Source organism: Ceratotherium simum, chromosome 1 (assembly GCF_057802395.1).
Source record: "Ceratotherium simum simum isolate JZ-2026a chromosome 1, ASM5780239v1, whole genome shotgun sequence".
NCBI classification, from domain to species: domain Eukaryota; kingdom Metazoa; phylum Chordata; class Mammalia; order Perissodactyla; family Rhinocerotidae; genus Ceratotherium; species Ceratotherium simum.
The window spans coordinates 61,466,497-61,482,178 of NC_141900.1; the positions used below are offsets into that span (position 1 = coordinate 61,466,497).

General features: G+C 41.0%; 1 protein-coding gene across 1 annotated transcript in view; it reads left to right on the forward strand.

Annotated features, from left to right (window-relative positions):
- Nucleotides 1-15,682, forward strand: part of CHN2 (chimerin 2) — a 289,049-nt gene that overhangs the window by 154,824 nt on the left and 118,543 nt on the right. Inside the window, exon 3 of the mRNA XM_014786059.2 lies at nt 3,281-3,336. Coding sequence (XP_014641545.2) covers nt 3,281-3,336 — 56 coding nt within the window. The remainder of the gene's footprint in view (nt 1-3,280; nt 3,337-15,682) is intronic.

A 15,682-nucleotide genomic window follows, 5' to 3' on the forward strand; every position in this document is an offset into this window, starting at 1 on the left:
ACCATTGCAGTTGGTTGCCATCTCATTATCTTTATAGACAGACACATAACCCAGATGGCTTCTGTGCCTATTTGCCAACTTCTGTTGCTTGGAAAAGCACCGAGCATGTCTTGCGGATCTGAAACCAGCTCACTGAGAAATAGCGATCGATTAGTGATGTGTGCTGCCCAAGGACCAGGAAGGAGAGGTGTTCCTGGCTGGAGGGGTTTGCAGGCACCCCCTCAAAATCACCCCTGGCTCAGACTGTTCCCAGTTATGAGACTGGTGAAGTACTGCATTTCTCTTTACTAAACCTCAGAGGGTCCCTAGAGGACACAGCTATGGGCTTTAGCCTGTGGACACAGGAGGGGAACTGTCCAGAAATGTTCCTTCCCCTGTATCCTCTGTGATTGTTAATGGCGTCTGGATCTCTCAGTCATTCAAGGTCCTTCTCTCTGTTCAGTTTGTAATCAAGCCGGTCCATCCTGCTGTGCAATTTGCTCACTTTCTCACCTGCATTCCCACTAGTGTTGCCTCAACTCCCACGTTCACCGTCTCATTTGTGTACAATTAAAATACTGTTCCTCTCACTTCCCCATCTCCAAGGTTCCCTTTCTCATTCTTCCTTCAGCAAGACAAAGGGCAGTGGCCCCCACTCCTGGCTGTGCATCGGAATCTCCCAAAGAGCTTTAAAAAGAACAGATTTTGGGCGCCCTTGCCAGACTGGCAGAGTGAGCATGGCAAGGGATGACGGAGTCTGGGAATCTGTATTTTATAACAGCTCCCTGAGATTCTAACACAAGCAGCCCCACATGGGATCTCTCCACCGTCTGCTTCAGTGAACCACTGGCTGAGGCTGAAAAATACAGACTTGGGGATCTGGAAATCAGGCTTTAAATCTTGATTTCATCGTATTATCTTTGTGATCTTGAGCTTCTTCTAAGTTTAGCATCTCCACTACTTTATCGGGGGAAGCGGGGGTGGGGGGGGAGTAACAGTTACCTTAGAAGTTTGTTGGGAAGATTAAATGAGAAGATGCAGATAAGGTGCCTAGCACATAGTAGGTGTCCAGAAAATGGCAGCTCCTATTATTCTCCATGGTCTTATCCCTGTTATCATTATTCTGAAACAGACCGGATCATGTCACCTTCCAAGTCAGACAAGTCAGGGAAGACCTGAATGAAGAGGGGGAGGGAACCATGTGGATATCTGGGGAAAGAGCTGTCCAGGTGGAGAGAATAGCAAGTGCCAAGGGCCTGAAGCATAAGAAAAACAAACCAGGGCTTTGGAGTCAACAAGATACATTTTAGCTGGATACCATGGGGCAAATATTTAACTTCTCTGCACTTGTTTTCTCATCTGAAAAACAAGAATGATAATAATACAAAGTTATTTTTTCTAAGTTGTCATTAAGATTCAATAAAATATTGTTCCTGGCACATGACAGGCACTCAGTGTGCTGGTTACCTTCTCTTCTCTCTTCCTCTCCGTTCATCCTCAAAGCCTCCACATAATGCTGACTGTGATATCTAGCCTACAGCAGATGCTCACGTACTTGCTGACATGAACTGCAAAGGCACGCTTAGCTAAAAATGCTTCTCTCATAACAGGTGTACTTCCTTTGCCACCTCCAAGGGAAGCATTAAAAATGGCGTTCACAAAGCTGTTCCAGCCGTCCCCTCACATGTAACTGTTGACTCTGAGAGGCGTTGACAATGAGAAGAGAAAAGGGGACAGGATCCTCTGGACGTAGGTTCTGCAACTTCCCTTAGATCTAAAACTACGATTCCAGGAGATGGCCCCATTGGTTCCCATTACACTCATTAACAGGAACACCCTACTGAAAAGCAGTTAGGTTGGGGCTGATTCGAGAGGAATAAAGGATTCCATGCTGCCTCTCTTATGATTTAAGGACAGCATGGGCATTACTGGAATAGTCAGGGGAATGTCCACAATTATTTCTCTATCTTTGGCCAACTCTTCCTCATGTTTCTTCTTTTACAAGAAGCCTTCTGTGCCCCTATCTCCCATACATGGGGACAGTGGTCCTTAAGTGACACAGGCGTCATCATTAGTGTGGGCAACTTAAGCTTAGAAATGTGGCACATTACAACATCTAGAAGAGGGTTAGCTAGTCTCTGCTCTGTGCTAAAGCTGCGTAGTCTACACTTAATTAGGTAAGAAAATAACCATGTTGAGTTGAAGGCATTGGGGAGCCATAATTACAAAATATATCTCATCATTTTCATCTCTGTTTCCACATAACCATCTGCCCTTCAATTAAAATTTCTTTTTTATTTTTAGATCTAAGAATAAATCAGAAATTTTTGCTTCTCTTATTACATTTTCTAGAAAGTCTTTATAGAATCGAGTTTTTAACTTTCCATAGATTTATTCCATCTAAAATTAATTCTTCCCTCTCAAGATTCTGAAGATAACATCAACTAGGCTTGTATTCAATTTCTATTTTCCTGGAAGTAGAAGCCACAGGTACCTGCATAGGGTAGTTTCCCGCTAAGAGAGATAATAACCAGACTCGCTGAGCAGGAGAAAATCATTTCTTATGGTCTGAAAAATCACAAGTAATAGTCTGAATAATGGTGTTTTTGTGTATAATTTCCCGCTTTCCTCCATGACCAAGCCTGAAAGTCTTTAAAGCAGGATATAGGAGAGTTATTATTTTTTAAGATGTGAAAGGGCCCCAAAAAAAGGAATGATAATGAGTGGGAAATAATCAAACAGATGAGAATCCACAGTCATGGGCAGCGCAAAAATGGAGCTCATGAGAAGAGAAATGACTTGGTGTTTCGCTCACTCAGAGAATCAGTTGTGTCTTTGTACGTAACTGTTAACATTGCAGAGAATGACACTCCTCTTCCACTGCCAGTCTTTCCTGCTATGTCAGGAGACATTGGCATTTAAATTCAAGAATCCTATTGTTATATGATCTTACTACTTAGGTACTCACAAGTAGAATTTCATCTTTAAAATATCCTGAAGAATTTTAGTCATATCTAGTCTTCCAAGAAAGCCATAAAATGAACAATGCCAGTAACAATTATGAAACTAAATTGGCCTCATAAGAAAAAAAAATCAATTTTTGCAGTTTACATTCGTGGTGATTAATTTCCATATAAATGATCTGACTTCATTCCATCTAAAAATGTGCCTGTATCCTCTTTGTTTTGTGTTTGAAATATTTTCAGTTTTTGAGATGGACTTAGATGGAACTATTTGAAGGCGTGTTGGTATGTGTTGCAGTTTTCTGATTGTAATTATCGTTTTCTTTTTCTTTTGGCAGTGTATCAGTTACAGCAAGAGGCCCCTCGTCCCAAGAGGATCATTTGTCCTGGGGAGGTCAGTACTCAGCTCTTCCCAATACACCTTGTTAAATATGATGAATCGTCAGCACTGTGTTGCTATTGGAGGCTTTCAGGCTTCCTGGGAGTTGATTTCTATAAACGTTTGTTAGAGTATCACCAAATTTAACATCTTAATAATCTCTATTTTGAAATCAGGTGTTATTTAAAAAATACTAACTAACTTGGAATCAAATATCTCACGTTTTTAACCACTGCAGAGGCAAATTAAGCATCCTTGGTAAACTCCCCTAAAATGTGTGTTTTGGTTGTTTTCCTTGTTCCTGCTATTTTGATTCTTTTATCATTTTTTTGTTATAGAATGCTTCCAACAGAGAAAATACAGAGAATACTAAATATCTGGGTATTCTCAACAACCCATATTTAGCAAACCTTTATTCTTTTAAATATTACCTTGACATTAAAAAAAAAAATCCCTACAAAGAAAAGTGACTGTAGTTTTATTCTTGGCGATAAGCTTAAAAAATACATCGACTCATAAAAATGCTTACCAGCCCACAGGACTTTCCTTAGCTCTCCTTCACTAATCAGTTCTCTTATCGCCTGGGATGCCAGCAAGATTTGAAAGGCAGCACTAAGGCTCTATTTTCTATTTTTACACTGACTAGTTCCTTTAATAGCCAAACTAATATTTTTCAAAGGTCTAGGGGTCCTTTCGTATTTTTGTTATTATGACTTTGATTAAATATAGAGTAGCAGATATCTTTCACAGTGTCACATCTGCCTCATCAGGGGGAAAAGGCTCCAATTCCAGCACTCTTGAGATTCATCCTTGAACATCAGTACTTCCTGGCAGACTGACTGGATATGGCTCTGAGTCTCAAAGACTTGGGTACATACATACCCATATCTACAGCCAGCTTATCGCTGTTTAATAAATGTTTCTACGTAAAATTTTACTTCTGTTGAAGGGCATTGAAACTCATCAAGTAATCTGAATTTTAATAAAGAGTAGACATTCTCATCCCAGGAATGTGGCTTGAGAGGAGAAAATATCTGATCCTTAAGGAAAAATCCAGGATGAGGTCAAATCTTTATTTGGTAGTCTTATCCTATCCTGTCACTAATCCTGCTGACTGTTGTCCTTTGCTTATCCAATAATATCCAATAAGGGAAGAATAGGATAAATACAATGTTTTAATGAGATAGTTTAAATAGGGTGTTCATGGTGAGAATTAAGAAAAAAGTTGTTTAAAATTCCTTCAGTCCTACTTTACATTTAGTATTTCTCCACCAGAAAACATATAACCATGTGTAGGGAGCTAGAGGAGTTTAAATGTCTGTGTAAAAAGAATGTATGTAAAGTTAGAATACAACTAAGGACTCTTCCTAGGGGTATTAATAGAAAGTCTCTGGGCAAGGTCGGGTACCAGAACTTGAAATCCAAAGGGGCAGTAAATATTCATTTGTTCATTTATTCAACAAATATACATGGAGAGCCTACTCTGTTCTGACTTTGATCCAGGTGCTGGGAATACAGCAAAGAACTTGGCTATTGGTACTTTGAGTGTCATATTAAAAGAGAACAAAATCATGATGTATGTAATTAAAGATATATTTAAGGTTTTACCTCTGTGTGTGTGGGCGAGTGTGTGTGTGTAAAAGAGAGCACGAGAAAGAGAGAGAGTGTGTACTTGTTTCTCAAAATCCTTGGAACCATGTCAGTTGTTCTAAGCCAGTGGAATGTGAGCAATGAACATGGGTGGATTCAGATTAGCTTCACAGAAGCTCTGCTAGGGTTCAGCTGAAACTCTTCAGACATCTAGTGGGATGAGGGTCCACTGCGTATTTCTTTAATGTTCCACTTGCATCAGAAGGAAATGCCACAGTCACCTTAGCAAAGCAGAGCTGTGTGCCACAAGCCACCGTGATGTGCTGTAACTAAAGGACGTGGTGTATGTGCAGCTCATTTTAATTCCCTTGTCTGTCTTTTAAACCAAGATTTTCATCTTTCGACCTTTATCAATTTGATTCATTAATAAGTTATGCCTGGTTGATGCTGGATTCATAGGTAGCTTGCCTCTAGAAATTCCATGATCCATTTCTGCCATGAAAACTCACATGAAGTGGATATTCATCAGCTCCATTTCCTCAGCAGGCAGCATGGGGCCCATGCAGCCAGGCAGGTGTCAGGCGATAAAGGGTCAAGTGTGCTGGAAGAACGGGTGCTGCTTAGATGAGTGCCAGCAGGAGGAGCGACAGTTCCCTTTGTCCTCCTGAACGACGTTAACTGCAAATAATTCCTGCCCAAATTGCTTGGCCTCCCAGGATTGGGCCTCCTTCTAGTGAAGGCACGGCCTCCTCTTGGACACTGGTGAAACCATTGCTCCTGATACAGACGCTGTTTGAGCAAACGTCTCTTTGCCTCGTAACACACCTGCATGCTCAGGGGACATGCTTAATGAAGACAGAAAGCCTTTCAGTTTGAGTGTGTGGCCATAGAGAGTGAAGCTTTATTAACACATTTACATAAAGCCATAAAGGCTATTTCTTTTGAACAATGAGTTATGATTTTTTTCTATGTCTTTGCCATCTCACCCCTTAGCTAGCTATTAAGAGTCCACGTTTTCCTTTTACACACAGTCCTGCTGCTCTCCTTCTTAGTCTTCAACCCCTCTCCTCCCAGCCACCTCTTTCCTTGCCCCTGGTAAGCCTGCCCAGCTGTGTTACTCCAACATACTCGATCTCTTTTGTTTCTCTAATGACTAATAACTTCCCAGACTATGGGCCTCTCTCAGGTTAGGATCCTCTCATTGAACATGATAAATACCCAGATTAGAGCACCAAGTAAGTCTGCAGTTACAGAGATACACAACACAGTTGCTCAAGGGTACAGACACAGCCAAGCTGACTTGAGTGTTTGGTGGCTGTCAACAGATACCAACCCCCTGATGGACTTTCTGCAGAACTACGTGAGTCAAAGGTAGAGACTGATTCAGCGGGCAAAATCCAACAAGCTTTGCAAACCCGGACAGGGGAACCTGGCTGCAGAGTGAGCTGGACTTGTTTTGAATCCTTGCTCTGCCACTCTCTAGCTACCTGATTTACAGCCAAGCACTTCCTCTCTCAGGGGGATTGAGGTCTAACCGCGGGCAAACATCTACTTTGCATCTAAATGAATCTAAATGGGATATATGTGTCAAGTGTCTAGAATGGTGCCTGGCGCATAGTAGGTACTCAGTGTTCATGATTCATGGCAGTTTCAGAAACCTGTGAAGAGCAGGTTCTGAGACAGTCATTAGGGACAGGATCAGAGCAATGACGGTATTCTCCGAATGTGAGGGCAAAAAAGGCAATGATCAAGAACAAACTAGGATGCCTAGGTCAGGAATTAAGCCACCAGGAAAAAAGATACGGAGGGTGAGGAAAAGAAGGTACGAGCAGCTGAACAGCGGCTCTGGCACCAAGTAAGCCAGGTAGGTCAGTTACTGAAATAGCAGTTCATTGCTTTCTTGAGATTCATCACTGTAAATTAGTATTTATTGAGCAGCCGTGGCACCTGGCACTCTACTGGCATTTCCTGAGTGCTCCTTGCCAAGATATTCAAAACATCTTCCAGTATGCAAAATTCTCACTTGCCCTTTCCTTCAATTATCAATCAGTCATTTCATAAGCATTTATTAAGTACCAAATGTGTGCCTGGATGGTCTGCATGGAGCTGTGCAGAATATTGACTCCCAAGTTTGTGTCTCTAGCTAAGACCTTTCCTCTGGACCCTAACGCCTCGCTCCACCTGCCTCCTTGACCTCTTCAAGTAGCTGTCCTGCAGGCCATCTCCAGCCTAATGTTCAAAACAGAACTGGACCTCACTCCACTAAATGGCACTGAACTTCAGAAACCTGGACCCCTCTCTTTCCCACACTCACCCTTTTCTGTTAGCAATCGTATTTACCTCCAAATATATCTTGCATTTGCCCGCTTTTCTCCGTCTCTATGACTAGCATGTGGTTTTGGCCTTCATCATTTCTTGCCTGGATTATTGAGAGTCAGCAGCCTCCTGCCTGATGTCCCTGCTTCCACTCTTGGCACTATTCCTGCAGCTCACATACACACACACACACACACACACACACGCACACACGCACACTCCATTCACCAAACAGGAGCCCAAATCATCATTGTTAAATATAAATCCAGCAGCTTCAATGGTTCCCATTACTCTTAAAAGAAAAGCAAGACTTCTTGCTCTGCCTCTGAGCCATGGTGTGGCTCCTGCATTCCTCACTGCCCTGTCTGTCCCCTTCTCCTCAGAGTGCACTGCCTTGCAGCCCCGGGCTGCTCCCACTCATCAAACAAACCACAATGTTGTTACTACAGGGCCTTCGAATTTGCCCTTTGCCTGGAATTCTTGTTCTCAGGTTCTCTGCATGTCCAGGTTTCAGATCAAAGTTCACCTAATAACGGAAGCTCTCCCTGAACCCCATAAAAATGAGCACCTCCCCAACCATCAGATCTTCCCTGTTTATTTTGTTTGTAGTACTTAATTCACTCTCGAATATGCTTTCTTATCATATTTGTTTACTTGTTGCTTGTACATCTCCCTCCAGGAGAATACGTGTCCCAGAGACTTCAGTAGTCTTAATCTTAGGTACTTCCTTAACATTGAGCGTAGTGCCAAGCAGCAGTGGGCAATCAGTAAATATATGGAAAAATGATGGAAAAAAGGATAGAGATGGCTAAAATAAGAAATTTAGAATTCTCAAACTATTATAAATATCATATCAGATTTACTCAATACTGTAATTAGGGTAGTGAGTTGGACTTTTGGCAGTTGTTAGGGTTCTTACTTAAACACAGACTAATATTTTTTCTTGGAATATTCTAAATTTCTTTTTGGCCTTCCAAAAGGCCAAAACGTCGAGATTTACTTGCATGACTAATACAAAGTCAAGTTCCACTAGGATTACCTGAAGAATACACGATAAGTAGAAATTCTTTTGTGACTATAAATGATTTGGTGTCATTTGTCTTTCTTTTTTGAAATTGCTGTGGTGAATATGGGGTTATAAAAAGCAATTTCAAGAAAGGGAAATAAAATTACGTACTATTATTTCAAATTGTTCTCCATTTTATGCAGTTTCACTTCCCCTCTCCCTTGCCATAAATAATCTGTTTTGAAAAAGTTTTTTTTAAATGCAAATGTGAATTGTAGAACTGAGATTTCTAGCATTCATATCAGAACCAGCTTTTTTTTTTTATTTTTGATAGTCAGAGCTTAAGCCAAATACAGATGACACTACCTATCTTGAATTGCAATAATACCGTATTTTACCTCCTAGTAAATTGTATTCATTTTTCAAATACCACTTCAAATGCTCTCCCTTTCTGTGCATTTTCTCTAGTTTTTGGTGTTCTTAAATATCTACTCATTTCACTCTCTTCTACCTTTATTTGTAAAAACTGTTTTTTTAAGCCTACAAAAAGCATTTGGTGTTTTTTTTTTTTTTTTTTGAGGAAGATCAGCCCTGAGCTAGCATCCATGCTAATCCTCCTCTTTTTGCTGAGGAAGACCAGCTCTGAGCTAACATCTATTGCCAATCCTCCTCCTTTTTTTTCCCCCCAAAGCCCCAGTAGATAGTTGTACGTCATAGTTGCACATCCTTCTAGTTGCTGTATGTGGGACGCGGCCTCAGCATGGCCAGAGAAGCGGTGCGTCGGTGCGCGCCCGGGATCCGAACCCGGGCCGCCGGTAGCAGAGCGCGCACACTTAACCGCTAAGCCACGGGGCCGGCCCAGCATTTCATTTTATCATCATGCTTTTTAAATTTTGATTCACCATACCTAGACTTCACAGTCTTGTAGTCTTATAGCTTCAGGCATTTATCTTGACCTAGGCATGTCTGGAAGATCTTAACAAGCCATATTGATTGGCCATATCATTCTCAACTAAGTACATTTCAAATCACAGATTAAAAGTAAACTCATAGTGGTTTTCTACTGTTCTACAGTCTTCTCCCTTTTCTTCTTTTATTTTTGAAAATAAATGTTTTTAAACTAATATGCATTTGAGAGAACGTGAAAACTCTACTGATTCAAGATATCTAGACAAGATATGTCTCTAAAGTAATGAGATTGATTCTACAAGCCACAAACAAAAATCAATCCCATTACATTTTAATTGGCTTTATGTGTAGTAATCAGAAGGCTATTTCTTCCCTGGTAAGGAATATTTCTCTTCTTTTCATCCTAGACTTTCTCCACTGGTCTCTTCACCACCCCCCCCCCCCACCTTAGTATTGACACAACCAAGAATAAAGGGCTTTTCCCATCATACTCCCCCCAGGCTTTCATCTCCCTCCCTCATGCAGTCAGGCTCTTTTCCTGATGTGATTTCATCCTGAGCTAGATTTGCTTTGCTTGTAGACCCACTGTAGTAAAGAGGGAAAACCTTCTCCTAAAACCAATGTTAGAAAAAAAATTTTAGACATGAGTTGTATTTTTTTCTAAAGATAGAACCAAAAGTTTGTACTTTTTAAAATAAAGACTAACTTTCTTATTGACAAGTGCTGTGATCTACCAAAATACATAACCCTCCAAAAAAGAAGTCACTCTCCTTGGAATACTTTCAACTTCTTCTAATGTAATGCAGACCCTGCACATTTACACCTAGAAATATTGAGTCATTTCCAAGGCGATATCATGAGCCATAGATAAGCAGCTCTTGAGGACAAGCTGCTATAGGATTCAGAGGCTCAAGGACTCTGAGCAAAGGGGACAGATGGGCTGAACTGGAGAGGCCACCAAGGAACACTGTATATGCTGAAGCATAAGTTGAGGCAAAAGTGGAAGGTTTCTTCTTAAAACAAAATAAGGAAAATAAAGGAGAGATTAAACAGTGATCGATAATAAGTAAAATTTCTTGAGAAGCTTCCTTAATCGCTCCGAGTGATTATTATTTTTTAAAATCTAACTTGAGGGGCCAGCCCGGTGACGTAGCAGTTAAGTTCGCCCACTCTGCTTCCCGCAGCCTGGGGTTTGCAGGTTCTGATCCTGGGCGTGGACCTATGCACCACTTATGAAGCCATGCTGTGATGGCGTCCCATATAAAGTGGCGAAAGACGGGCACTCACGTTAGCCCAGGGCCAATCTTCCTCAGCGAAAAGAGGAGGGTTGGCAACAGATGTTAGCTCAGGGCTAATCTTCCTCACCAAAAAAAAAAAAGAAAGAAAGAAAGAAAATCTAACTTGAAATGCGTATTCCTTTATATAATTACCAGAGATTAAGTACTACATTGTGTACTATTAGTTGTTTTAGAAAAAAAGAATAACCCATAGCTTCATGGATTATGACACATGCTCTATTATCCTTACCTAGCCTGTGACAGTCATAGACCAAGATACCATCACTCATTGAGGGAAGGTGTGAGTGGGGTGGTCCAGACTGTGGGCACAATGGTTATGAGGAGGTGCTGGCTTTTGTAGGGCCAACCATACACATCCAAACAGAAAGCAAGTATCTCACCTCCACAGCAATTGCTCTCTGGAGCAGCCCACACACAGTATGTCTGCTCTGTGATGCAGCGGTCAGGTCCAGCAAAATTTCAGGTATGGCTGGGACCTTCTGGGAAAGGGAGCAGGTGCATAGCGCTGGGCACGCTAGTGAGGTTTTAAAGACGTACTTCACATTTTACTCACCTGGTTAAACATTAACTGAGAAATAATGCTGATAAAGGCAGGTTACACTTCGCCCGGGGCAAGCCACGTCTCCTAGGGTAGTGTGGCCTGGCTAACCAAGCAGTGAAACATTTAAAAACAGATTTGTAACCTTGACTCTACTTTCCATCAGAAAAATGTGGGTGGTGCAATCTCAGACTGTCCCAATTTTAATATGACCACCCTAAATGATATTGCCTAATTATTTACTTGTTGTCAGTCTTTTAATAGTAATGAGAGCTAACATATATGGAGTACTCATTGGGCTCTGAGCACTGGGTTAAGAGTTTTACATGTATTATTCCTCACAACAGTCCGATGGGGATTGTTATCCCTCTCATTTTACAAGAGGAAATGAGACAAGTGGCACAGGAGGGGCAGAGACAAATGCAAACCCAGACCGAATCCAGGACTGGACTTCTAACCCAGTGATTCTCAAAGTGTGGTCCCAGGACCAGCAGCAACAGCATCACTTGGGAATTAGTTAGAAATGCGGATTCTCTGGCCCACCCCTGACCCGCTGACTCAAAAACTCGGAGATGGGGCCCAGCAGCCTGGGTTTCCACAAGCTTTGCATGTGATCCCGATCTCACTCAAGGGTGAGAGCCACTCACTCCCTCTGCTTTCTATGTCATACTCCTTCTCTACACCCTAGGATGGAAGAATCAAGACACTTTGTCTCCTGATGATTCTTACTGTTTGCCCAGCACTGTGCTAGACTTTTCATAAAGTTCAAAGTAGATGCCAAGTCACCCCAGAGCCTTCTTTTTATTCTAGATGTACTTCCTCCTAGATGTTATTTTTCCACCCTTTAAAAATATTCTGCCTTTGCCTTTCTTCTTTGCTGTGGTGAGCTTTCCCCCACCCTCGTATGTTGCAGAGGCCAAATATGAACCCATGTAGGAGTGTGGTCAGTGCCTTATTTAGGCTGGTTTCCTAGCCCACCCCCCAGTTTGTTATACTTCTCAGTATTGTGTTTGCATTACTAATTAACAAAAATATTCAAATTCAGTTCTAATGAGATGAGTCATACTCATGTTCATTCCTATTCGGTATACCGTATTATGAACTCCAGCTCTTTTTAGGTGTTTTTCTTATCTTTTGACTGTGCACAGATCCTTGCTAGATTTACTCTTGCTTTTAATGGACCTTTGCATTAATAAAAATACCAGATCCTTTATCATTATGTCAGGAATACTTTGAATTATATTTCTATCTTCCAAGATGCTAGTCCCTTCCTTCAGTGGATCATCACTGTGCTTAATGAGCATTTCTTAATTCAGGATGATAGGTGACTAATTTGCTAATAAAAGCCAGTCCAGCACTGGTGCTCTCCTAGCCCTGCCTCCTTGCCTCAGTCTACCACTCCCCTCATCGTCTCCAGGCTGACACTGACTGAGCCGTTGGTAATCAATCACCTGTGGCTGCGTCCTTTAACAAATCATAGTTTCGCTTGACATCAGCTCTAAGTACATTGTACCTTCCTGTCTTGTTGGACAGAATAGCAAGCTTTGCTTTAGCGATGGTATCTCTCTTTCTCCTTATTTACATGGCCAGTGTCATCTCCCTATCTACTGTGGAAGGAAATTAAATAGCCTTGGCATAGCCTGACAAAGGCATATTGGTTGCCGTGCAGCACCTTGTGTCCTTCTAGGTAATTACACGTTGATTGTTTGATGGATTGTTCTTGCATCTCCCTGGGTATTTCTACCATCTGTAATTACACTTTTCTGGTTGTCCCTTTGCTCTGTTGTCGTCCTCAGGGTTCCATGACTTCTCAAAGACCATGCTGAATGACGCTTCAGCAATACCTTTCAATTCAAGGATGCAGATCAGATCCCTTAGTGTTCAATATTCTTAGTTGTTTAACAATATAGTTCAACCATTTTCTGCCTTAGTTCATTTTGATTTTTTAAGTTGGCATCAGTATGCCATAGATTAAAAAGTAATGATTCTCTCCTCCCAGTGCAGTAAGAGTTGGAAGGGCGCGAACACAAGGAGATGATTTGACCCACCGTTAAATAAAAAAGCCCTTGAGGTATTGGCAAGCTCTGCGTTTTGAGCTGACTATAAGATGTCCTGACACTGATTTTAGAGAAGGGACTCTAACGTTTGTTAGTTATGTACGCATTAGCGAACTATTGCCTGCTGACTATTTTTGTAAATAAAGTTTTATTAGAACACAGAAACGCTCCATCTTTTGCATATTGCCTATGGCTGCTTTCATGCTCCCATGGCAGGTTGAGTGCTTGAGACAGAGACTGTATGGTCCTCAAAGCCTAAAGTATTTACTATCTAGCCCTTGCGAGGAAAAGTTTGCCAATCCCTAGTTTTGCACTAAAAGCAACTTTGAAGAGTGAGTTAATACATGTAAAACACTTAGAGCAGTGCCTGGCATTTATCTATGGGAAATATTGGTGTTTAATTTCTCTCAAGCACTATATATATGGCACCGAAAGAGGGGAATTTTAATCCTGTGATTTAGGATAAATTTGATCACAAACCATTTTAAGAAACATTTTGGTCTTCACATTTAACACATGTAAATTGATGAAAGAGGCCAAGGCAGTTAGAATACACAGCTAGCCTTTCACCTGCCTTCCTGTGGCCACTTTCTCCTCATCAAGAAATGGTAGCCTGGGGCCAGCCCTGTGGTGTAGTGGTTAAGTTCGCAGGCTCCGCTTCGATGGCCTGGGGTTCACGGGTTCGGATTCTGGGTGTGGACCTATGCACTGCTTATCAAGCCATGCTGTGGCAGGTGTCTCATATATAAACTAGAGGAAAATGGGCACAGATGTTAGATCAGGGCTAATCTTCCTCACCAAAAAGAGGAGGATTGACAACAGATATTAGCTCAGGGCTAATCTTCCTCACCAAAAAAAAAAAAAAAAGAAAAAAGAAATGGTAGCCTGTTATAAAAGGTGACACAGCTCTCCATTTGGTGTTCCCAACTAAACAGATTCCACACCCTCTAATTTCCGAACATGTAAACTAAACCCACTTTCTTTAATTTCAGGAACAAAGCTGGTGTTACCCTCCTATTAAAAGTCTCTATGTTATTGAATTCTGACGATTTGCATGGTGGAGCATCTGGAGGAGAGTGCTATGTCCACGACTTACTATGAAATATATCCAAAAAACAAAAGTTGGATTAATGGATGGATAGAGGGATGAATATAGATATACCATAAAGCAAGTAGAGTAAATATTATAGAATCTAGGTGGTGTGTATATGGGTGTTTGCTATGAAACTTTCAGTCTTTCTGTATGTATGAAAATTTACATAATAAAATGTCAAGAAGAAAAAACAAAGATTGTTTGTGCGAGAAGAGCAATGGCAGGATATGCTCTCACCCAGGGAACAAAGACCATCTCTTAGTGCACAGCTCTGAACAGCAGGAGGTGTCTCAGTGTCAGAGCTGCTGGAAGCACCATAAGGCCAGCTCAAGAATTTTAACATGGAATAATTTGTCAGGAAAAGAATTTGAAAGCAGAGACAATCATTAATAAGGCACTTCCATTCTTGTTTATTACCATATTGGGAATTATTTTGGAGGGAGTGCCTGTTTCAGAAATGCTAAATTAGGTAATTATTTTAATAATAGAGAACAGATTTCTGGATTTTATGGCATCATTGCCATGTAGAGACATGAATACTGGATCTGAAATCCGAGACTGGATTTCAATCCTGACTCTGCTGCTAGCCCTGAGTGGGACTGTGAGCAAATTAATTTACCACTCTGAATTATAGCTTTCTCATCTATAAGAAGGGAGCAAAGATACATATTCCACCTTCTTGGTGGAAGAATAAGTGTAAAAGCATTCTGAAGGCCATGGAGATCTCACCAGACAATGAGTTCTCAATGGGGATGATATTAACCCCAAGGAGGGGGAAATTGGTTCTTGAGGGGGCACGCAAAAAAGTCTTACTCTTTAAGTGCATAAAGCACAGATACACATATAGAACATAAACAGATATACACTTTATCTGTAGTATCAAAATTTCATTTGGGAGAGGTGGTTAGGGAGAAAAAACATGTGTAAAAAGGCTCCAAAGGAAGGTCATAATACAAAAATTTTGAGAATATTTCACTAGGCAATCTTTAGTTTCTACCGTCTTCCAAGTTCTGTCCTCCTTTCTTTCCCTTTAGGTAGATTAATTTTATCCATCAGTTTGAACATGTACATTTGGATACTTAACGTTGAACGCTTATATTTGAATAGTGTTACATTTCCAGGAGAAGGGAGAAAAAAAAACTTCTGGGGAAAAGAATGAGAATGATGGACGTTCTTTCCTTTTCCAAAGTCCATATAGTACCACTTGACCCAAATTCGATTAAGCTTTGAAGGAATGAATTTACTAACAAGAATGAGGAATTAAATGAGTGTCCTCGCCTAACCTTTTCTCCCCCTAGAAATTTCACAGCAGCGGTAGTTTTCTCTTGATTTGATTCGATTCTATTGGGTACTTCAAGCTCTTTGAGCCTAAGAAGTATGTGGAGAATGTAAAGAGAGTTCCAAGGAGAATAATGAAGATGAATTAAAGATTAGAAAAGAGGATCTATTAGAAAAGGTGAAAAGAACAAGGATTATTTAGTGTGAGGAAGAACAGGCAATCAGGTGGCACAGAGATGGCTTTTAATAGAGGAAAGCTTATCCTATAGAGAATAT